The 26,290-nt window shown below is 35.7% G+C and overlaps 1 protein-coding gene across 1 annotated transcript; it reads left to right on the top strand.

Moving 5' to 3' along the window:
- The first annotated feature begins 523 nt into the window (after positions 1–523).
- On the top strand, positions 524–19,977 carry LOC129456035 (uncharacterized). The gene is made up of 25 exons (XM_073858514.1): positions 524–595; positions 4,418–6,094; positions 6,235–6,443; positions 6,524–6,581; positions 6,887–7,089; positions 7,388–7,442; positions 7,630–7,700; positions 8,819–8,851; positions 8,948–9,007; positions 9,209–9,317; positions 9,398–9,626; positions 9,721–9,921; positions 10,504–10,698; positions 10,824–11,002; positions 11,093–11,132; positions 11,397–11,474; positions 12,642–12,729; positions 12,813–12,940; positions 13,025–13,186; positions 14,809–14,972; positions 15,300–15,414; positions 16,109–16,217; positions 16,432–16,565; positions 16,660–16,738; positions 17,055–19,977. The coding sequence occupies exons 2-25, from the start codon at positions 4,431–4,433 to the stop codon at positions 17,108–17,110; spliced, it is 4,419 nt and encodes a 1,472-aa protein (XP_073714615.1). The 5' UTR covers positions 524–595; positions 4,418–4,430; the 3' UTR covers positions 17,111–19,977.
- Positions 19,978–26,290: the final 6,313 nt, after the last annotated feature.

Genomic DNA, 26,290 nt, shown 5'->3' with positions numbered 1-26,290 from the left:
AACAAATAAACTTAGGTTGAATTCATCACTCTCTTCTGTTGAACTTTGCTAGTCAGAGATCAGCATGCATGCTTTTACAAATAGACCCCAATTTTCCTAATTGTCACTATCCCTGTTGTATAGGGAAACACGAGAAAATGAATTTCATACATCAAAAACCTCACGCTGGTCTTTTTTCATATGAACTGAAGCTGTACATCGATTTATAAACCATTACATCAATTTACAGACCACACTGTAAAAGAAAAAAATAAGGTGCTTCACAATTCTATATAATTACCTTTTTAGTCTAAATGGTTCTACAAAGAATCTTGAACATCCAAAGAACCCTTCGATTTCAAAAATGGTTCTTCAGATTGCAAAAAGGTAAGGAAGAAATGCTTCTTTGACAAAATGGTTTTTCTCTGGCATCACTGTGACCATATCATCAACCTTATCCACATCCTCAAACAACCGTGCACCTTAACTGACACTGACAAGCCACACCTCTGCATACAAAACTTGGCGTGGCTTGTGAAAACCAGGAACTTGTTAGTTTAACAGCAGAATCAACAGCAGCGTCCTTTCCTGAAGAGATAACCCTGACACATAAAAGGTAACTCTTACTTTATTATTGATCTTACTTATAGTTAAAAAGTAAGTGTAAATTATATAAAAATGAATTTTATTGTATCCATAGGGTATATGTAGAAGTGAAATCCTAAATATTTTTAAAATGAAAAGGTAGTAATAACTGTTTACACTGGAGTGCCTAAACCCTAAACCTTAAAATACATTTACACTTGAATGTGATTTTGTATTACGGGGGACTTTCATATGACTATGTGGTACGGATAATTGTCTATAGCATATTTTAACTAGCAAGTGCAAATGTAGGACAACCAAAAATATGATTGCAAAAAGACATTTAAGGCATTTTGTTGTTGGGTTGTTACTGTAAAGCCAAAGACAAAAAAGAAAGATGACATGTACCATAGGCTTTGTGCTGAGGAAAAGATGGTTCCCGGCCAAACAGCTGACAAATGAGTGCTTGTGGCATAACGTCTCATTCCCTCCATCAGGGAACATACCTTACGGTCGTAACCAGAGATCCCTTTCTGTTGCTCATTCGACATTGTGTTGATGACGTGACACTATAGACCATTTTGTAAACAACACTGGTCCAGAAGCACTTCCTGTAATATAATATTAAAATGTTTATATTATTATTAGAACACAATACAACCAACAGAAAATTGAGCACTAAATTAAAATGTTAAATAAATGTGAACTAAAAAACTTGAGGAAGTGCTTCTGGACCAGTGTTGTTTAAATCCTGCACAATGGTCTATAGTACCTGTAAGAAACACCATGACCACTGATTCATGTCACGAGATTTGGGTGGAGCAAGCCTGAGTGTAGACACTTACTGTACCCTACACTGTAATAAGTGAAAATTGGATCTACTCAAGGGTGTAACTTTAGTTTGAGAAGTGTGTGGGGTCACAAAATGGGGAAAATTTACATATGTTTAGGGACTATGGTGATGCAAATTAAAGGAAATAATTAAGTTATTTATATTGATAGATTCTGCCAAGAAGAATATGTAACTAAATTATGTTTAAGATTTATTTGTGATTTACTGTTTTCTACATAAAATCACCATAATGTATTAAATATAAACTTGATCTGTTTAAAGACACACTATGCATTTATTTTACCTTAATATAACAGCTTCAAATTTATTTCGGTGGTAAACAAAGTCATAGTAGGGCGAATCATCCTCCTGTTGAAGCTCGGGGAGGATGCCGCTACCAAAACCAGCAATGCAAGCTTGAGAGAACCGCCCCTGACAAATCTCGCAAGAATCACGACTTGCTTTACGGCAACGACGTCACACACGTTAGGCTTGTTCGACTTCGTGTGGCCCTGCAAGAACCGACCGCCGGATGACGTCAAAATACCACGAGAATGATCCGAGACGGCACTTTGATGTCATCCGGCTGTCGTTTCTTGCAGCGCTGCAAAGGAAGTCGATCAAGCCTATAACAACAACTGCACGCGAAATTTGAGACGTGAGGCTAAACGATATAAAAGTTAAGAAAGCGCGTTCGGAAGAGAGTAAGAAAAAGGAAAAGAGAATCTGACCGCGTTAGGAAGCAGACAAGAGCCCTACTCGGTCAGGTTTTTACTCGTTGGCGTGAGCTAAAAGACAGCACTGGATGGGATGCTGATCTGGCGATCTTGTTGATTGACTAGTAAGTAAATCTCTTATATGTAAACTTGTTTGCGGTCTATGTTGTATGTTGTTGCGCTTGCTTGTAGTATGTCATGCGATTATCATGACAACAGTTGTCAATATCTCACATAATTATCAGGACACAAATAAGCCTAGAGGTTGTAAATAGTGTAAACATGCACAATTTGCAAACTATTATGATAAATAGCAATTCATGTATAGTGACATTATAACGACCAATGTTATGAAATAATGCAACGTAAACAATTAACCTTGTAATGTAATGGCATTTTGTAATGTTTACAAGAACACAAATGAAATGATACAGTAGACATAGACTATAGACTGTTTACTTTTGATTTAGCTGCAATCATGTAAAAATGATGTTATAAGCCAGCAAACGCGGTACTTTATTATTATATGCACTCTACACTTGGAATAAACTTCTTATTATCCTATTACCATCATCTGTAGTTTAGTAGACTATGCAGTAGCCTAATATATGTATGAAATTGTGAAACATTACCTGATTATCTTCGGAGGTGTACTAGAGTGGGAAATTATGACAGTTGCAAGTATTCTACAGCGACTCTAGGGGGCAAACGTGTTGTTGCGGTTATGAGTCTGGACCGAGGGGCAACTTTCCAATCTCTCTGATGAAGCCAATACCGAAGTGACTTAAACTGCAATTCATCAACTGGCCGCTAGAGAAAGTTCTGCATAATTAAGGGCGTGGCCACTTGAGTGAGGGGTAAACAGCCACTGCGGTCACTAGAATCGAGCTAGGCGGGTATGGTTTCAGCAACCAGCCACCTCAGCTTCACCCACATCCCGCCTCTTTACCCATTTTCGGATATTGGCGAGTGATGCACGATGACGACGGCAGGCAACGCCTACTTTAAGCTTCAAAAACGATCTTCAGAAACCAATAGGTGACGACTAAGTCCATATTTTTTTACAGTCTATGGTCTGGATGGAACTTAACTTCCGGTCTCTGTTTAATGGTCTGGTTAGTGGCTAAACTGAACTTTGGAACAAGAACCTTGTTGAAAACAACACGTTTTGGTTTACTAAAGATTTTGCACAGTAACGTTAGCTCAATGTAATTTTTGATAACGCTTTAGCTATGATTTAGACTAGGGTAATCTAAGTGTTGTTAATTTGATTTGTTATCAGAAATAAACTACTCTAAAAGGACTCTGTTGTTATTGATTATTTGTGAGAGATCTGAAGGTTGCCACTCGGCTAAAACGCGAGGCGGAGCAATGGAGAGAGGGCCCAGCTAAGGGGGTTGCGTATGCGGCACAGTCCATGGCTGGGGTATTAAAAAGTTCATGGGCCTTAAGAATCATTCTAAGCCTCCCTCCCTTATGGCGTCCCTGTCAACACAGGCATATTTGTCCTGCTCAGTCTCGCTCTTCAGTGGCGATGACAACGTGTGTTTAAAAAAACTGAACAAGCGACTTTAAAAGTGGGGGACATGTCCCCCGTCCCCCGGATACTTAAAAAATGACTTCAGTTGGTAACTTAAAAATTATAGTTTTTTCAACTTAAATTTTTCTTAATTTTTTTTTCACTTTAAGTAAAAATGTATGGTGATAAACCTTTTAGAAAATCACTTTAATTGTTAACACCTAACAATTAAAGCTTTTTCAACTTAAAAAAGTTTTTTGAGACAATGAAGTACAGGCTGTAATGGACTTGCTCTATTGCGTAGCTGAGATGGATCATCCTGATTAGCCACCATGACTGGGAAGTGGTTACCATGCTTCATTAGGTCGTGCTTGTGGAACTAAGGGAGCGATCTACTTCACTGCCTCAGACAGGGATGGTTTGTGGCTTGGCAGGGTGGTCAACCAGCTATGAATAAAGCCATGGGGGTAAAGTATCCTTGCACACCTAAAGAGGTGCATGGTGGACAGGGAAGAGAAGCTTCCCCAAACCAGCAGACTTACCCTCTTGTCTAATGACTGACAGAAAGGGAAAAATTAGGTTCTGTAATGGTACAGTTTTTATAGTAGATTTGGTGCAGGTGTTCAATCCAACAATAAGCTAATTGAAATAAGCTCCAGCATGTGTTAGATGGAAATATTTCCAGCACTTTCAATGTTTTGTGAAAGTCTCAACAATTATATCAGATATAAAATATATCGTTTTTTAAGTTCAGTTCCTACCCTTCCTCCATCTTTGTTTTGACAGAACTAATGTAGATATGGATCTGCAGTCTACGAGAGTGGAAGAGACAATGGGTAAAGGAAGCATACATTTCATCACTTGGAATGTTAATGGATTAAAAGAACGAAGACATCAGAAACTGACAGAACTACAGGATGCTGATGTTGTTTTCCTACAAGAGACGCACATTGGGGAAGGAGATGATCAAATTGTTGAATGCTTTACAAATGAGTGGAATTGTTATTTCACAAAGCATAACTCATCTGAAAGAGGAACGGCTATACTTGTTAGGAAAACACTAGACTTTGAATACATCAGTGTTGAAAAGGATAGTTGTGGAGGTTATGTTGTGTTGAAATGTAGACTGCAAGATCAGCTGTATACACTAGTTAGTGTTTATAACCATCAAACTGACTCTAAAACCCTTGATAAACTTTCAAGCTACCTGCAGTCGATGACCACAGGGTTACTGGTGATCGGTGGAGATTTCAACACTGTTTTCAATCCCTTTATTGACAAGAAATGCAAAACCAACAAGGTGTTAAAAAACCAAACTCACAATAAACTGCTTCCCTTTGTTGAAAACTTTATGAAGTCTCTTCAGCTGGTGGACATCTGGAGAAGAGAAAACCCTGTAGAGCAGAATTATACATTCTGTAGAGGTGACGCTTCATCAAGACTGGATAACTTCTTTATTAAATCAAGACTGGATTACTTCTTTATTCCAGAAGAATGTATGTGGCGTGTCAAAAGTTGTGACATCAGAGCACCTGAGAGACCTGACCATCAGCCTTTGTATTTAGAGATCAACAATGTTTTCATAGACAGTTTATATAAAGATCTCCAGATAGCATCACTCTCTCAACTGCTTAGTCATGAAGAAAGCTCGCATGCACTCAGTGAGGTCGACATCGTCTCTGCTGTAAATTCTCTTCAAGTGTCAGATACACCAAGACCAGATGGCATTCCAGTTTCCTCCTATAAAGAGAAAATTCAAAATGTGATTCCATACATAAAGGTGCTTTATTACCGTATCTTAAATGGTACATTTAACCTCTCAGAGACTTACTTTAATAAATCCGTGAGAAGTCCACATGACAACAGTCAACACTTTTTCAACGTTGAATATCTCATCATTGCAACGATTCTAGCAAGACGTCTAGAGGACTTCCTGGAGTCTCAGTCAAGGGGACGGATACCAAAAGACTCAAATACAGTCCTGATCACTCCCAAAACACTCACGGCACAAACAATACTGTCTTGTCTCGAGGAAGAGTTGCAGAAGAATATAAAATCAAACCCAAACTTGTCTCAATACTTCTTTGCTGCTGAAAGCCTTGTTAGAGGAGCACATGACAATGTGCCACGTCAAGGCTGCCCTTTGACTCCAGTACTCATAACTTTAGCACTAAAATGCTACACCTCAAGGCTCTTAAAGGATGTAGAAAAGCATGCATTGTATGTTTTCAAACAAAGTGTGATTGCTTGCATTCTACCTGAGAACCTGGATGAAGTACGGGCTACTGTGCAAAACAGTCCTGATGAAGAATATGACATTTTGATATTACCTAGAGAAAATGGACTGGACCAGGACAGTGAGTTTGAGGTTGAGGATTGGGATAAAGCAGAAGAAAACCGCCTGATAAGAGAAAAAAGTACTGAAGAGAGCCAAGTCTCGTGGTCACCACCTACATGCAAAATGTTATTATTGTCATTTTTACTCTATTGTATAGCGCAGTTTGAAAGGTTTCACTTCTATGTTATTATTGTCCTTTTATACAGCGTGCACACTGCCATTGACTTTGTCATTAGGTTATTAAGCTCTCTTCATTTTCCACTAGGTCAACTATGTATGCCGTCGTAACCTTCCTTGATACAGATGAAATGATGGTAACAGCATCAAATTGGTTGAACACAGACAAGACACAATGTCACTGGCCTCCATTCAAATCATCAGAGAAGTTACTGCAAGCTGTTAGAAACAGAATTGAGCCTTCAACAGCAGGAAGAGAATGGGAGATGTTAAATATTCGCTTTCATGCAGAATATGGTAATAATCTCTGTTTAAAAGTTATATAGAGTTATATATATTTATATTCATGTTTTTTGTAACAAAAAATCTTTCTGCAGACAATTATGATGAAGCTAAAAAGCAACAAAAGGAGCTTGAAAGAGCCCAGGCAGATGGGTAAGCATTGTTGAATACAAGGACACTGATTTGACAAAAAAAAATAAAAAATAAAGAAAAAAATGTATGTGGTACAAAAGTTTCAAGCAATGCCATTGAAAAAAAACATTTGATTTTTTTGTCAAAGGTTCAAAAAAAAAAAAAAAACATTTCGTAAGCAACAGAAAGCTTCTGTGCATGTTCTTCTATGGCATCGTGTGGAATATTTTATATGTATACTTATATGCTTTTGTAATAATGAAATGTTCACTGATGCAGATCTATAAATCAGTTCAAATAAAATATTCTGTCTGTGTCACACACAGTATTTATGCCGTCATTACCCTGAAAGAATCAGATGAGCTGACTGTGATACCAACAAACTGGCTTAATGAACAAAAGACACAATGTTACTGGCCTCCATTCAAGTCACCAAAGATGTGCACAGAAGCCGTAAAGAACAGACTTGAACCTGCCAGAGGAGAAAACCCATGGGAGATGCTAAATATTGACTTTCATGAAGTACACGGTAAAGATGAAAAATTGTACAGTATATTGTTTCAGTGGCAAGTCAATAAATATAGACATCTTTTCATTGCAAAGTTAACTCTTAAGGCAGATGTTCATCCCACATTGACAGGAGGAAGCATTTAATCATAACAATAACTTATCTCAAGGAAACCTTGGTAAACATGGTTTCAAGATCTAATTGGGTGAAATTAAAACATTAATTTGTATGTTCAACAATCTATAATTTCTTATGACTTCTATATCTACTTAAATTTTGAAAAAGAAGTACTCCTATATAAATTCATATCTTGTTATAGCCACGTATGAGAAGGCTAAAGAGAGAGAGGAAGCACTTAGAGGTCAATCTGAACAGTAAGTAGCCTTATAGTCATTTTGATTAATTATCAACATTTCATTCATTGCATGAAACTGCTTCAAATAACATAATAAATTGTTCATACTGAATAATAAAGTATCCTATCTTTTTATTTAGCATTGAGGTTTCATACTATTAAAAATTAAAATATTGTAAAAACTGTCATTATTTTGATTTCTTTAGACCCTCTACATCTTTTCAACCTCTTGAAAACCAAATCTCTCCAATGCCACTGTCATGGCCCAGTTTATCAGGTACGACATCTGATGTAACATTTTATAATAATCAGATAAATAGAAAAATAGGCCCAGAATCTGTTTGAGCTCAGATTGTTTAAGACTAAGGGCCCGATCTTGCACCCAGCGCAATTGACTTTGTCAGTGACGCATGTATCATTCGTATTTTGCACCGGCGCACAGTGGGTTTTTCCCTCCACAGACGCACGTCGGCAAACTAGGGAATGAACTTGCGCTCCCTGGGCGGTTCAGAGGCGTGTTGCGGCGCAAACCATCCCTGATGCTATTTTGCAGTTTCAAAAAACAATTGCGTCACTGACCAAAAAAAAATAGTCTAAAGTCAGTGGCGCGTTGCGTGTGGTTCATTATGCTATTTTAAGGGCGCATGCTTGACCATAATGTATAGCGTGCACAACGCGCACACACTTTGCTTATCTAATCTACACAGATGCAACAGTTATTTTTGCAAATCATAAATTGTTACAATAAAAAATATTAACACATGAGATAAGGGGAATCATAGTGATGAGCATTGTGGTGATAGTTTTTAATTATTGTGTGGCTGCGTTAAAAAATTCTCATGCAAATAACGATGAAAATATTTTCATAAGTTTGTTGTGTGGCTGTATTACGTTTATTTTATGCAAATAATAATTAAAATGTTTTCATAAGAAACCTTAATGTATATGAACTTGATTTGTAAGTGTACTTTGGGGTTGGACCTTGCTTGCGTTTCTTGGGTCCGATTTCAAAGCCCCCAAACCTTTCAGCGGGAAAATAGCAACAGCGCCCAAGATGCTTTGAAATTGTGCATATTTTCAAAAAAGTGGAGTGTCCCTTTAAGGGTTGTTTCAAGGATAAAACAAAAGATATTTCCAGATGATATGATTTTTGTGTTATTGCAATAGTCAGTTTCAATTACATTTTGATTTACATGTTTAGTAGCTTTTTATAAACCTATTGCAGTACTAAAATGCCCATAATCAAAAATCAGTTCTCATGGAGTTCAGTTCTCTTCTGTCTATATACATAAAAGTGTGCATACATTGTGCGGGGCATACTGTATGTGAAAAAGATTAAATCCTTTTATAAACATACAATTATTAAAATCAGTCTGTACTGTTTTGCTCTTCCAGGCTTTTCCACCAACAACACAGTCATGAGTTATGGTATTAAATCACAATTTAATCAATACCTCAATATGTGTTTCATCTGTACAGCTTACAATATAAGACAATGATTGATTATTATGAGTTCTCTGTCAGGTATTAAAAGAAAACGTGATGAGTCATCAGATGACAGAGCTCCGTCACAACTGATCACAGGCAAGTTTATTCTGAATCAGACAAAAAGAGTTCATTGAGTATGAATACATTTCTCAGACAATAAAAATCCCTTTAAGTGCTTTCAGAATAAAGAGAGCACTTTACCAAAGTTTTGTGGTTTACATAAAATGTAGAATTTAAGAAAGTAATAATAGTGTACATACTTGTTATTATGAATTGTATTTTATTCATGGAACACAGATATGGACATAAAGAAGAAAGCAGAGCAGATCATTGAGAGAGTTAACATGAAAATTCAGGCCATAAAGAGCACAGACCACACAATGACTACATTAAAAACCTACATATTGTAAGTGTTTAAAATTATTTTACATTTCATTTGCATTTCATTTTGAAGGCTATGTTCAATGACATCCACTCTGTACACAGGGATGCCATTTCAAAGATAAAGAGGATGGATAAAAACATAAGGAAGGAAACTATAGGAATATTTGGAAGAACAGGAGAAGGAAAAAGCTCCTTATTAAACGCAGTACTGGGTGTAAATTTATTACTGCCAGCTGGTGGTTTTGGTGCATGTACATCTGTTATAACTCAGGTGGAAGCAAACCTGAATGACTTAAACTACATAGCAGAGATTGAATTCATTTCTGAAGAGGTTTGCTAAGACTTTGACTCAATAAATTAAATAACACAGAGTAAAATAATGGCTGTATAACGTGTGCTTTCTTGTATGCTGTGTACTTTTGTAGGAATGGGAAAATGAGGTTGCTTTATCAGATGAAAATGAGGATGGGGAAAATCAAATGACAGAAACTATTAAAGATAAAATCACTGCGCTGTATGGAGCCGATGCAAAAGGAAAAACATCGGAAGAGCTTAAGAGAGATGACAAATATACTCAAATTGATCAGGTTTTGTCTACTAGGAAGAAGACAATCTCAAATCAAACTGTAAGTTGTGAATGTTTTTGTAAAACTTATGTACACTGTAAAAATATGCAGGATTTTTGTCAAATCAACATTTTATGTTACTTTAACTTAAAAAATGAAGTGAGACTATTTCCACTTGTTTTTTATAAGTTTAAACCAAAACTTAAGTTGATTGGGTGCTTGTCCGGGATAATCCTGGGAAGGGATAGTAAAGAGAGAGAGAGAGAGAGAGAGAGAGAGAGAGAGAGAGAGAGAGAGAAACAAAATGGAGACACCCACACAGATGTAACCCAGACAGCAGATGATTCCGGGCCGGAACTGGCCCGGACTCGTCTGCTAAAAATGTGTATTAATCAGCACTAAAAGCTCGTAATCATAGTGGAACCATTTTTAGTGCTACACAGCCCCTATGAAGAACTATAAGTGGTGATATAGAACCATTTGGTTATATACAGGTGCTGCATACTGTATGTGCTTCAACACTAAAAATGGTTCCCCTATGCAGTGACCCACTTTTAGATCTACAGTAGCCTATTTAAAAAAAAAATTTAGAGGATAATATAATTGTAATTTTCACTCTTCCTTACTGACTTTTTCTGACAGCTGTTAAAATTTAGCCACGAGGTTGCTCAATACATAAAAAATAATGAAGCAAAACCTGGTGGTTGGTACTGGCCGCTTGTGAAGAGCGTGACGATCAAGATCCCAAACCGTCTTGAACTCTTGGAGCACATTGTTCTTGTTGATCTCCCTGGGACTGGAGACTCCAACAAAATCAGAGATGACCTCTGGAAATCTGTAAATAATTATTTTAAACACTTTTTTAAGTATTTGTTAATGTCTGTGTTAAATTAAACACATACTGTACAATCTACTATTAATTTCAGCTTATAAAAAAGTTTTATGCTTATACTTAATTATAGAAACTAAAAGATTGCTCATCTGTGTGGATTGTAAGTAACATCAACCGAGCAGTCTCAGACAAAGACCCATGGGAAATAATAGAGCACTGCATTCAAGACTTACAAGGAGGAGGAGAGTGCAAGCGTATAAACTTCATCTGTACCAAAACTGATGATATTAATCCAGATGAATATAATGAGTCAGAACATTTCTACAATATAAATATCCTTAAAATAAAACAAATAAATAATTGGACAAGTAATATATTTGTTTTATGTGTATTTTTTAGAGATGATTGGGGTACCAGTGAACAAATAATTGGATCAAAGGTTTGCTTTATTTATATTATCAAGTTAAATTTAACGACTTCTTGTTTTCAAGTACTCTATTTTCAAGAAATTACCAAAGTTTTATTTAAAATGTCTGAAATTTAATTTCAGGCTAAATGTTTAAAATATTTGTTTAATTTTACCATATAAGTTACTGAACTACTTAGCATAACAGCAACGGACAAAGTCAATACTGCTCTTATATTTATTTGTCATATTAGATAATATTTTCTGCAGTCTCTCATATGGTGATTACTTTTTCAGAAGAAAAAATGCCTAATTTTAAGAAACAACTATGCAAAGGAGAAACTTCATGGAAAATTAACTGAAGCTAAAAACAAGGTATGACATCAAAACAGACACACTGTCAGAAAAATGTACTACGAGGAACAAAACATTTAACTGTAAAGTTACACAATAGGTCCAAATGATAAAGATACTGTAGAGGTATGAAAATCTGTACCCTAATGTCATGTTCACACCAGATGTGGAAGAGGTCGCAAAAACGAGCTGTTCACACCGGGTTGGACGCTTGAACATTTTGAGTTTACTCGCTTCATTCGTGCGTGAAATTCTCACGTCACTAGAGCAAGCTCCTGATTGGATATCGTGGCGCGATTCTCCGCCAAAGTTCATATTTTTCAACTCGTGTGTTTCCCGCGGCAATGCTCAATTCGCGCAGAACGCCGCCATCCGCGCCTTCTGCGTCATTTGCGCGTACTGTGCCCGCAGGATGCCTATTCGCGTCTTTGTATTGACGCGAATTGTAAATCACTCGCGCTTGCCGCCTCTTTGCGGCTGGTGTGAACTCCACATTGGCGTACCAGCCGCAGTGATAGCCAGTTGTACCTATAAATGTACAGTTTTATGTCTTTTTAGTGTTTTTATAAACCCCAGAATGTTACAGACATGCAGATTTTTTTGGTGACAATCATACTAATTTTTGTGATATTTGCTGTAGAATTATCTGTGGCACATTGTCCTACATTCTTACTTAGTAATTTCTAACTTGATTTCTAGTAAATGCATATTTAGAATATACTTATTATTCAGCAAAGACATGCATAAAATAATAAAAAGTCCAAACAACTGTGTTTATAGGTTTAGGCTTGCCCCCTCAAATAGATTTTTTAAAATCACCTTTATTGCAGTGTGTAATCAAAGTCATTCAGCTGAAAGTCCAAAATAAAGTTATTGTCTTTCAAAAGGAGTTGACTCTGAACCGCTTTAACAACTCTTTGGTTATTCGAATCTTAAATCTGTTACTGATCTATGTCACTACTAACATATTTGCTTGATTCGTGCTTAAAACCAGTTCGATTCCCAAAACCAATATGTTGGCCTTGAGCAAATCACTTTGATACCAGTTGCTCCCAAGTTTGGGTTCTATACTTGACAAAACATTTTCACTAAAATACCATATGATAGGCACTTACTTGTACAAACCATTGTTTATTTTTAAGATGTTTTTTATGGTTTAACAGCATTATGATTATGAATATTTTTCAGGATTCAAAAAAGAGATTCATCACTGATGTTTTTACTGTAAGTTCTAAGGCATTCCTTAATGAATCAGTTCTGGAAGCAACAGAAACAGGTATCATGATTTTTATGTGAGTTGTCATTAATTTGAAATCGCTTTAACAATTAAATAATTGACTACATTTGAATATACATTAGAGATCCCAAAGCTGCAGAATGTCCTCAGGAGTCTTAACAAAAACATCAACAAAAGACTGACTAGGGATTATGTCAATGAAGCCAAAGGAGTTTTGTATTTGATCCAGCAGGATGCAAATAAAAATATGGTATGAATCACAATTGCAAATAATTTTACAAACTCCCCTAAACATCTATCATTTACACTATTGTAATTATTGTATTTTAATAAGACAAGGGCAAAAATCCACAATGATCTGCAGAAGAACCTAGAGAAGGCACTGAAGGAGTTGGATTGTAGTATTGACTACAAGAAGCTGGAACAATGTCTATCAAAGGGTGAAGAAGAATCAGTGAGATTATGTGTTCAGACTACACGTGACATGATATCAAAAGTAAGTGGGATTAAGTTGTTTTGAACATTTCTAAATTATTTTTATCGCACAATGTAAAAAATACTCCAGCAGCTGGGGTGCCCAAAAATCTGTGGAATTACAAAATAAAACAGCTTATACCTTTATTTAAAAAAAGTTTTTATGTTTAACAAAGAATGTTTACGTGAATAAATCTGTAAAATAACCTATAAATACAGGTATGGTAAAAGACTATATAATACAAATAATTGGCATTGAAAGTGCAATAATGTATCATTATTAATTGGGTTTAACAAAATCTATATTAAATTAATACTTAATAACATCATATTTTACACATCATTAATATTAAACTTATGCCTAATTTTTTATTTGTCTTTTTAAAAATAACACCAATATTACAATATACAATAACAGCTCTTAAACAGCCCATATTTTCATATTCTCTTAGTCAACAGACCAAAGCATAATTATGTAAAAATAAACCCCAAAAAAACATTTGTTTGTTTTTTAATGGGTCACAGACACAAGTTTAATCTAATATAATAAAATTTACTTTAACAAAAAAAACAATTCAGTTAATGATTAATTGTTGAGTGGTGCTTAAACATATTAGCATCCCTTAAAGGAATAGTCTACTCATTTTCAATATTAAAATATGTTATTTCCCCAACCAAGAATTGTCGATACATCCCTCCATCATCTGTGCGCGCGCACGCAAGCGCTGGAGCGCGCTGCGACGCCTCGACAGCACCCAGCCCAGCCCCACTCATTCAATGGCACCATTCAGAGACAAAGCCAGAAGTGACCAAACACATCAACGTTTTTCCTATTTAAGACGAGTAGTTATACGAGCAAGTTTGGTGGTACAAAATAAAACGTAGCGCTTTTCTAAGCGGATTTAAAAGAGGAGCTACATTTTATGGCGTAATAGCACTTTTGGGAGTACTTCGACTCGGCGCAGTAACACCCTCCCTCTCCCATTATGAGAGGGAGAAGGGGAGCGGACTTTTCAGGCGAGTCAAAGCACTCCCAAAAGTGCTATTACGCCATAAAATATAGTTCCTCTTTTAAATCTGCTTAGAAAAGCGCTACGTTTTATTTTGTACCACCAAACTTGCTCGTATAACTACTCGTCTTAAATAGGAAAAACGTTGATGTGTTTGGTCACTTCTAACTTTATCTCTAAATGGTACCATTGAATGAATGGGGCTAAGCTAAATGCTATCGAAGCGTCGCAGCGCGCTCCAGCGCTTACGTGCACACACACAGATGATAGAGGGATGTATCAACAATTCTTAGTTAAGGTAATAACATATTATAATATTGAAAATGAGTAGACTATTCCTTTAAACAAAAAAAAAACCTTTGAAAAAATTAGGCGACAATTTGCTAAAAACCGGGTAGTCCTCAAACGACTGGTGTAGTAATTAACAGCTGGAATGGTGAAGAACTGTTTAATAGATCAAGAACACTCTTGAGAATGTACGTATGTATATAAATATTCACAGTTACATGTTTTCCTGTTATTTTTGTTAGATATGTAAATATACAGTATTTTTTTTCCCTTATAAAATTCTGGATTTCAAAATAAGTCAAATCAGTAAAATTAAAAGAGCTTACAGAGTTTTTTTTCCTTTCAGGTTCGACCAAAAGATAACAGAGGATTCCATAAAATTTATAAAGCTTTGTGTGTGAAAGGAGGATGCTACTGGCCAAGAAACTTTGACAAACCTATAGATTTAAACAAGTGTTTGACAAAACACATGTATGACAACATTGATGAGGAGTTTAATTTGATTTTTCCGTGAGTTTTGGTATTTCCAATCTGCTTTCATTATTTTAAATAAATGAATGAACTATAAATAAACATTTTGTGGTATTTCTAAATACAGTAGAATTTATATTCAATAAACAAAATACATTATTTTAAAATAATGGCTGAATAAGGTCATGATACAGAAAGATCTTGGAAAAAATAATCAACAGCACTGGATTGACTTGATTATGAATTTATTTTGTTTTCAATCCAGTCTTGCTTTTGTTTTGTTTTAAGTGTCCTTGAAATTGTTAAAAGGAGCTATAAAGGTATAAAATAAACGTATTATTCTTATTTTATTATTCTCGGCTTCAGAGTTGAGGACACGGACAAGTCGAACAAATCAATGAAAGCCCAGCTTGATAAGTTCACCATTATCTATGATGTCTCCCAAATACCACCATGGCAACAACACATCATTAAAACACAGGTGAGTTCAGATGTCCTGAGTTTCTGTGCTTTCTTTAATTTATCCTAACATTTACTGTACCTGTGCATGTTACTCTTAAATTGATGATATTCAAGAGACAAAAGCTGAATTGTGAAATAAAATGTTTAAGATCAATCCTGGATAATGATGTGTGACCTCTGTGATAGAGGACATAGCATGCAACGACTGCTCAAAAAGCAGGCCAGATGCATTAGAACAGGCTTGAGCACTATATTAGTGTCAGAGTTGGTTTAATAAGACAGGTAGGATCCAAGTCCATAACAGGGTAAAGCACAAGAAACAAAGAAAACTAGAAAAACACCAAACAAAGAAAAAAGGGTTAGGTGCTGCATGTTATTTACTTACAGTTATTGAGGCATTTAGATTACTTAAACATTTAGATAATGTACTGTAGCTGAATTTAATTCTTAGGGAAACAGGGTTACTCATACATAAACTGCTGGACAATTTTTCACAAACAAAAAACAAAAAATGGCAGTAAACAGTTGGCCATAACTGATGGAGAGTCCTGAAATAAACATGTAGAAATTAGAGATAAGCTATATTATTATTAAAAACACAATCCATGTGTTTGTCACAGAAACGTAAAAGCAGAAATCTTTTATATTTGCAACATTGTTCAAACATTACCGTATGTTATTTGTTTATCTGTCTAATTCAACACTCTGAATAGGAAAACAAACTGAAGGCATCGCTCAGCAGATATATTGTTGAGAAAAAGAAGGACATCTACACATCAATCTATGCAACCATTTCCAGCAAAATGGCTCCTGGCTACAAAAGTAACAATCGTTATGCACATAAGCAAGATATTTTTTTATGTCTAAATATGGTTGCACAAATTAACAATCTATTAATTATTTTTAGTATTTAAAAATTCTCTTCCCTATATTTTATCCCCAATATCATTTTCTAATGTACACATTTAATATTACTTGTGCAAGGCAATTAAATTTTCACGAAGATGGAATGAATATTAAATGTTGTCTGTTACAGGAGCTGCAGAGGTGAAAGGTAAAGGAGCCTTACAGATGATGGAGGACATCATATCAGAAACAACCGAGCAGTTAAAACATCAAATGTTTAATGAGGCTAAAGTGAAAGTACTTCAGATGTTCAATGACTTGAAGGTATTTTATTGCCAGACTCATGAATAATCAATGTTTGAATTAATTGCTACATTTTTTTTTGCACATAATATTTAAATACATTTTGCACACACAGTTGAATATAAAGAAAACCCTTGAATCTGAGCTAAAGAGATCACTGGAGCTCTCGCTTTCAGCCAAAATCACCCTGTTGGGTAAGAAATCAATTAATTAATATCAACAACCTGCAACCCACTTCCTGTACACATCAAAATAAATGTAAAATCATAAAAGTGATTTTTAATAAATGCATCAAATGCAAAGATTTAAAATTATTGTCTTTAAAGAGCCCATATTTTCCTTTTACCCAAATAGTCCATTAAAGGTTTTTATCGGTGTGTGTGCCCTAGAAATTGAACCCACAAGCTTTTTAACTGCTATAATAATTACACATATTTTGATGTGTTCCAGCTGACTTCATTAAGCCAATCTAAAACTGACCTAGAGCATTATTTTATGTGTTTTCTCTAGATGTTTCCAGAGAGATTCAAGAGTTGGATACACTGTCACAGCATCTGTCTGTCTGAGGTTTTTGATGCTGATTTTGTGCTCATTCAGGAGTATTCTGGTTTTTTTAGGGGTCAAGCACCGAAGGTGTTGAGGCACCTATTGGAAATGAACTTTCTTCTTCTTCTTAGCCATTGGTGTCAATGGCAGCCCTAAGAACCGTATGTAGGAAAATGATGGTGGTCATAAATATTCATGTGGCCAAAAATGGGGTCTCTAGCAGTAACTCTATAGCGCCACAAGCAGCTCAAAAATTCCGGTTGATCTATGAAAATTCTACTTACTACACGTGATTGCTCTCCTCATGCTTATTGTTTTTAATGCCATACAATAAGACTCCACCCATTACGGTAGTGGCCATTTTGAAATGTACAGTATTTCGCTTATTCGCTGCTACTCCTCAAATTTGGTTCAATTGTTATGAATTTTGGCACAGATGATCTTTGGAGTGAGCCGCATAGAAATGACTGAACAGAATTTTGATTTTTATCTTTGTTCAAACATAATAAATGCGAAAACTTAACGAGGTTGACGCAAAAATGTTTCAAAAGCTGTATCTCAGTCATTCCTTCATCAATTGAAATGGAATTTGGTACACGTCATGTCGACCATGAACTGGGGGTCCATGCCAAATTTGCTGACTGTGCCACCTATGTGTCATGAGATATAAAAAAAGGCTATTTTTGCCCATAACTTCTGAATTGTTGGAACCGTGGTATCTATGGATACCTTGGCTCATGCCACATCTGTGGATGTGTATTATGCTGGGTTTGACCGAACCGCCTGTCCGCCATTTTGAAATTTGTCATAAATTGCTTTAACTTTTGAAGTATTGGATATATCGGCACAAAAATAGGTAGGGAGCTTCGGCATAATGTCCTGAACGTACCTGGGAAGTCAGAGTACGGCGCCACCTAGGGGTTATAAACTAACAGTTCTTATAGAACTGCTTATAACTTCTGAATACTTTGTCTGATATTAATTTTCTTTGTGAAAGTGTATTTACTGGTTTATGCCGATTGCAACGATACCTCATTTGTCATTTTCCATCATTCTGTTCATATGTTATTGTAAGGCATATGGTAAATGATTTTTTCGCTACTCCTTTTACAAATTTTGTTTATTTTATGCCAGGTTCTGCTTGTATAATGTTTGGAGCAATCCGCACAGAAATGACTAAACAGATTTTTCTGGCACCTAGGATTTTTTTTTTGAGAAATACCTCTGTAAAGTTGACCGTGCCTGTGAAGTTGTCTTTTTGACTTAGTTAATTACTGTATATTACATTTTATAGCGTTACTCTACAGAATGATCTTCTTGTCTTCAATCTCTCTTGAGCTTTTTGATTCTCATATACATTGTATTTCTGTTATTTCTGCTCTGCGCTGTCATTTCGGCATCTTTGGTGATTGGCATATGTCAATGCTTGCATCTCTGTAACCTCTTTTCTGCTGCCCCTTGAACTGTGTCAATGGGTGGTGCATCTAGTAAGGCACATGCTAAGAGATTCGGAGTTCTTGGCTTTGAATCTCGCCTGAGGCAAGTGTTTGTTTCTTCCATTAAAGTTTTGTTCTTTCTCACCTATTCTTCTCAACCTGTCTTAGTTCACATATGTTCTATTTTTGCCATGTTTTCAGTTTCTCTGCACTGCAGTGGTTCTGCTCTGTAATTGCTATGCCTTGGGTTCTTTGTTGTGCCTTGTATTCTTGATGCACCTTGGGTGCTCAATGCGCCCTGGGTGATTGATACGTTGTATGTTTCTTGCTGTGCTTTGGGTGCTCATTGAGCTGAAGGTGCTTGGCCCCGTATCGCTGCTTGCAGCTATATTTTTAACTATTTCTGATTATTGTTTTCCATGTTTCAGTTTTTTTTTTGTGTTTATTTAATTGATAGCCTGTTAACTTAAAGGTATAGCAGTGGAAGTTTATTATGTGTCCATATTAAAAATTCTGCTTTCCATTTTAGCTTTTTCTTAACACAGCAATGATACGGTTTGTTATAAGTATACAGTAGTTTGTTATTCAGCTTTACTAGTGAAAACCATGTGTATAGTGTGCAACACTGATGTTTAGGATTTCTTGCTTCCATTTGAGTTGCAGAATAAAGGCATACAGTCATGATAAATGCATATGAATGTACAGTCGGTCTGTTGTTTTACAATATACTTTTAAAAGCTGTGATTTTGCAAATTATCTGTCAAATTATTATGCTTCATTTTATGTTTTAATGATATAATTGTTTTGTTCACGTTTTCATTTCTAATCATGAACTTACAAGACGAGCATTCAAGTTCAAATGTGTTTATGAACAAATCAAATCATCAACAAACGCGTACGAATCTGAATTGAACTAAATTCATGAAACTGTGTATCTGAAACCATTTTGTGTAATAAACACATGAAGGCAGATTAAAGCAGACTATTGTCATATAAATGTGATACTTGAATGGTAGCCAGTGCAGTGTTACTAGATTTGGGCTTTTGTGATTGTACTTCGTACTATCTTATACTTTGTACTAAAGTATACTTTCTACTTTGTATCTCGTAAGCACTCTTGCAGCTGCGTTTAGAACCAGCTGAACCAGTTTACTAAAGCGTATTTATATTTTTAGGTGTACACAGCTAAACCATCTAACCGACAGTGGCGTTCCAAAACAAAAGTTTTAGTCCTGCATTACAGCATTCGTTTTATTTTGATTTTAACCCATATTTCATTTAGTTCCTTCAGAGTATTAAGATTGCACAACAATCATATTATTTTATGTTAAATAGATGGATTAGATAATATCTACATGTTCACATTTCTATTTTACAAAATAAACAATATCATTAGAAACATGGCATGGCAGGAGGCATCAGATGTTTTACAGCACTCATGCAAAATGTGAGTTCAGGAAAAAACACCTATTACAAACATTTTAGTAGTTTTTTGTTGGGTATATTTCTGATCATATACTGTATAGTATTACACTGGATTATTGTCTCTATATAAGATCATGATGACATTCAGTTAAGTTTTGTTTTCTCAGCCAACTTTTGGTTTCTTAGTTGACTTTCATTTCTTCAGTTAACTTTCGTTTCGTAATAAAAAGGGCCCAGCTGCAATCTTGTCACTATGCCACGATTGTTTTCACCACGATTATTGAGGAAATCAAGCAGACCAACAAACACTGCTTGTTGTTAAGACAAAACACGCAGAGTTCGTCATTTTAGATTAGGGGTTCAGCTGTACTTAACTTTAATCAAAAAGGGTTTGGCACCCTTGTTTGGCACCTGGAACCTTTGCCTCTGAGTTTTTCTTATGAAGACTTTTTGCCACTACATAACACCAGTTGCTAGGCTATGCACTTCACAGTTTATTTTTTAATTTCTTAAATTCATGTGAAATTATTGTTAAACAAAGCAAGACATGTTCAAAATATCACCATACTTTTAGACCTGACAGACTGTTCAAATGATTCATGCCTTAAGGCTTTTTTACATCAATATACAATATAGCCATTGAAACTATGAACAATATAAGGTAATAAATGGAACAATAAATGAGAAAAACATGAAGCCTTAAAATAAATCATGACACGAAATAAGACAAAAACAAATGAACAAAAAAAGCATTTAAATGATGAATGCAAACTTATGAAGATAAAACAGGGTAATGATGTCAAACCGAAAGCAGTTGTGTTGTTACTTGACTTTCATGCACGTAATCTAAACCTGAAAGCAAACACAAAGCTTTTAAAGGTAAAATGCAAATACAGAGTTCCAAAATATACGCAAATACTTCTCTCTTTTTACATGAAGATTAACATACTACTGACAATAAACAGAGAGATGATTTGCTGAAGTAAATATATCAACCCAGTATCACGCTAAAGCGTGTAATAGACACGCTGGTCCACTAGAGGATGCGTGTCAATGTCACGCTTTGCCTCCTCAAGGCGTGAAAATGACACGCATTTATGAGGATGATAACCAATAGGGGGCGATAATTTCTTATTGCCAACAACTTCAACAAGAGAAGCGACGCAGTGATATGCGTTCTCTGGAGCTCCATGGGTAAGGCTTTCTTGGAAATTTGGTGATTAATGTTACTAAAATTGAGTAAATCCTGTGTTTATGTTAAGTCTTTGTTGCAACGTTAGCAATATAATATCACCGCTAAGGCAACAGACAAGTCAGTGCACGCGTTTGGTCAGAATCCAATTGGCTCATATTTAGGACATAATTGTTTGTTCAGGTGCGGTCATTTAAGAAATCCTAAAGTTGGTGCAGCATAACATTTAATTTGCGTGTGTGAACTATGGAGTTATCTATAGTGGTTTTTACGTTACTAAGGTCAGAAACATTATTGGATGACTGTTTGATAATCAGCTAATGTATTAATCACAGAAAGCTGCAGTGACTGCATTATATTATGTTGCTAAACAGTTGTTCTAGCGTTTTTAAACCAGTAGTTTTATTAATTTCGCGCGGAATGCAGTTCATGAAATAAGCTCTAAATGAAAAAAATAACCGTTTTAAGTAAATAATTGTGTTCATTGTAAATCTGCTCATCTAAACATACAAGGCGGAACCAATCGATCACAGAGAGCGATCGCTGCTGACACCGTCAGCAGCACTTACATTCAGATTACAATAATATTTCACATTATTACATTCAGATTACAATAATATTTCACATTATAAGTGTTTTTATATCAAATAAATGCAGCCTTGGTGAGCAGAATACATTTATTTAATTATTTAATATTATTTATATAATAAGGCTAGTTTGTGCAGTTACATTTATGTCAATTGATCGTTAGAAGGGATTAAAATTGATTGTGTTATGTTCTGTAATTGTTGTTAATAAATCTTTCAGAAGAAAGTGTGTAAAAGTTTGACTACAGTAAGCAGTTTATGCTTTATTTATAGGTAGCATAACTGTTACCTTTTTTGTTTACAGTTCTGCATATATAATATGACAAACCTAGGAGACTTTGCTGTAAGAGAATTAATCATGTTTTTGTTTTCTTTTCTCAGGTCCGGTCAGGACCCACCACCCTTCCCTGTTCACCCACAGTTTATACTTTTTCTTAGAAAACCAACGGCTCTTTTAAGAGCCACTTCAATAGACCCTTTTACAGCCCACGTGATCAAATAGCCTGCGTGCGCATTTTGGCAACGGAAGTGATGTTATCTCCCAGTGGTTCTAACGTGTAAGCAACTCAGAAAGTTTATTAAAACGATTTCCCCACATCAAAACGTCTGGTTGTAGCATATGGTTGCACTAATATAATATACGTTTAGTATTTGGCCATCTTCTAACGTCTTCTATCCACTCCACTATAGTACACGGATCTGGAAACTGTGTAGAAGATAAGTCAACTTTTTAAACTAACTTTCTCTGTCTGTGTTGCTTCACTGCTGATTCTTGCCATGCTTCCGTTGCCAAACTGCGTGCGCATACGTTGCCACGTCATCATTGTGTACAAACAGTAAAAGGGTCACTCACTCACTCACTCTTTCGCAAGCTTCTCTGTTTTCAAGTATTGTAATTTTATTCATTTTACTCTCTCTCTCACTGTCCAAAACACTTAGCCTATGCCTCTTTGTCTGACCAATGTAGTATTGTTGAAATGGCTGCTGAGCAAGACAGAGGGAGAGCAAAGGGTGTTATTTTCATAGCAGACATGCTTCTTGCTCAAATCAAGGTGAGTATATTTGTTGAGATTGTGTTCTTGCAGTATTGTGATAATTCTAAAGTGTGCGATTTAGAGTGCAATAATTGTGTGAACTGCTCAAGAGTTAACTGTATTTCAGTATTACCATACAAGGCACACTTTCTTTTATGCAAGGCAGAGGAACCCAAGGGCAAAGCAACAGCCATTAAAGGGAGTACATTTAATGTCAGATAGGTGGAGAAAATGCTGAAGGAGGTCGACTACTAAAAAGAAGCAGAAGTGAAGAGATACAAAGCTTCAGCTACAGGTATCCATGTTCTACCAGATTATTTGTGATTTGTCAGCCTCATTTTTTCTAAGCTATATTACTGTGCCCATTGTTAATGCTTTCTCACAAATTATTGAACTTCTGTTTTCAGTCTGTTTATTGCCTACAGTGAGAACTCCACATTTCTGCACTTGTGATCATGCAAACATCCAGTGTAGAGCACTTCACCTGCCCGGCATGTACACCCAACAATGCTTGCTCTTTGTGCAGATGGCAACAGAAAAACCTACAGATTCCGTCAGTCAAAAGAGTAAGTTCTTTTACTCTTGTAGTTTTAAGGAAAAATAAACTTTTTGATTTAAATCCATCATTTGAAATGTGTAATTTTTGCTTTATTAAATAGTTAATGTATCCCAGCTGTTGTGAGCTTATATAATACGTAAGGAATATTTGACAGTGGGCTGCTACGCAGCAGGTGTGCATTATTTTCAAATAATTTAAAGGACTGGAGTCAATTATTCTGCTTATACCACAGTTACCACAAACATTGCTTTGGGTATTTTAAGACATTTGGCAGGTTAGGTGTGCGTTTTACAAAAATAATCATTTGGATATGGGAGTGTGTGCTGGCACCCAAAGTGGTTAGTTTAATAGCTTGGTCATTCATTATTACATATCAATTTGTCCCCCTGACTTTCAACTAGTTTGTGTACCTGACTGGAGTAGAGAAAGCAGAAGATTAACTTTTTAATGCTCCATGAATCTTGAAAAACCTTTAGTTTAAAAGTAAACCTTTATTGTCTACAATCATTATAAAGATGCCTGTTGGTGTGATGTAATTTGAAACTAACAGAAAAGTAAGCAAACTTGATGAAGAGGGCCTTGAGGTGGTTGTTTGCAGACACGGAGTGCTACTCAAAGCTCTTAATGTGCCGGGGAGTAATATTTTCTTATCCACCTATACCTGCAGAAGGAGCTTCAAGCAGCCACAAACGGAGAGTTCTTTTGAACAGATATTGCTTGCAAGTATTGGCCATACCTTGAGAAGGCGTCAGTCTCCATGTTGGAACTCAGACCTTTACTGCAGATGAGACCTTTCCTTTCTGTCATGCATGCCAAGGCTCATTCAACCAAGTGTCAGGTAATGCATATTCTTTATCGTACCATCTGAAACTGTATTTGTATTACTTATTAATACACTGTAACTGTTTATGGTTGTAATATAGGTGTCACACATTTGTTAGATAATCTGGCAAAAATCAGGAAGGTGCTGGTACAACTGCAGTTGAGGAGGTCGAAATGGTCAACAGCTACCTGTCTCGTTGTGGCCTCACAACCAAGTATCTAATTGATGCCTATTTATAATATTTTAGGAAACCTGTCTTTATTTTTTCACTTTTTTATTCTTTCTGTCTAGTACTTTGAGATTGCATAAGAGTAAGCTGTAGCTGTTCAAAGTACATAAAAAAATTGGCATGTAGTTCTCTCTTAAATTTTAAACTCAATTGTCAGTTTCTGGATTAATTGAAATAACACAAGCATTAATGGGACCTTTCTTCCTTCATTACATACATGTCTTGTTAATAGCCAGGAATGACATGCTAACTGTCCATGCTATTGGGTGGAACCAACGGAAGCAAGAAGGCCTTCAGCATTATCCAGCAGATACATCAAGGTCTTATATTATGACTGAGTTATATAGACACAAAGATTTTTCTCACTTTTAAAGATTGCAAGGACAAACATATTTTTATGGCATTCTTTCAGAGACGGGAAGATTTGAGCAGTGAACTGGGGTGTCCTGAGAACATTGTGAATCAGTGGGTACAAGATGTCAGACAAAAGGCTACTGATGGTAATGTATTTTATGGACATTATTGAAATTGGTTTACAATATTGCAGTGTGATAATCAATGTTGTAACTGAGAATCTTTGGGATGTATAAGTATTTAAGTAAAGGTATGTCCTGTTTTAATCGCAATAAACTTGTGTCCTTGTAAACAACTTTGAGACATTAATTTGATTTGGGACATGTACAGCCTAAAAGACATCATAATCATTTACTTGTATTATTTTTTTTGCTTTAGGATTTGGTAGGTACCAGATGTGATGACCTACACAACCTTCAGAAATGAATTGAACAAATGTTTCTTAGTCTTCATCGAAAAGCCAGCCTTTATAATCACACTGGAATGTTGATAACTCATCTAAAACATTTAGTCATTTTTGTTGATTGCAGTTATACCAGGGGTATGTTGAATGCTGTATTCTGATTGGCTGAGAAATGTTCTGTGGGTATGCATTAATTTCTCATAACTGCACACCTAACTTGTCAAATGTCTTAAAAATAGGCACCAGAGCAATGTTTGTGGTAACTGTGGTATAAGAGGAATAATTGACTCCAGTCCTTTGAATTATTTGAAAATAATGCACACCCACGGGGCATCCAGTTGGCGTCGTGCCTCATTGCACCAAATGTGCTTTTGCACCAAAAGTGCTTTTGAGAGAAACAACAGATAAAGAACAAACATAATATTTTTTGTCTGTACTTTTAAATTATTGAATGACACAATTACAATATTCATTTTAATTTTACTGCTACTCTAAAGATTTAGTCCATTATTTTTCATTAGGGTGATGTTGAAACTAGGTCTTCAGCAGGCTTACACCACATGTGATATAAGGAGAATTATTTAAAGGCTCATAAGCAGCAAATAAATGTTTCTTATATAGATATAAAGATAAAGGGAGACAATCTTTACTATGTGAGTGTTTCTTTTTAACCTCTCATAGCCGACTTTCTGAATCAAATATTTTGCACCCTGCACCAGATTATGGGCTGTACATGCACTGCTTTTGTTTTGCTTGCTTTTCAGAATATACCAGTCAAAATTGTGTTTAAGATGTTGTTATTTGTGTGACTTCAGAATCCAGCAACACCCTCACCAAGAAGATTTCAAAAGTGCGCCTTCAAGAAGCAAAGATCATTGTGATGAGGGAGATGAGACACCACTGCACCGCACCTATCTCAGAAGCCTGGCTAGGAACATCAGGAAAATGATTTCAGAAATGTCTTCAGGCAAAAACAGTGGTAAGAGGTTAACTTTTATTACCATCTTGCAATGATACATGCCATTGGTTTCTATAAATAAGGTTTACAAAAGTCTCAAGACACATGTTAGTTTTACATTTTGAAATCAAGTTCCTTTGTCATTTGGTGATAAAAATCACAGCTAATCTAGATGATTAGACACACTGAATAGCAAATAC

This window comes from Misgurnus anguillicaudatus, chromosome 20 (genome assembly GCF_027580225.2).
Source record: "Misgurnus anguillicaudatus chromosome 20, ASM2758022v2, whole genome shotgun sequence".
Classification (NCBI taxonomy): domain Eukaryota; kingdom Metazoa; phylum Chordata; class Actinopteri; order Cypriniformes; family Cobitidae; genus Misgurnus; species Misgurnus anguillicaudatus.
This window is presented reverse-complemented; position numbering and strand designations above follow the sequence as displayed.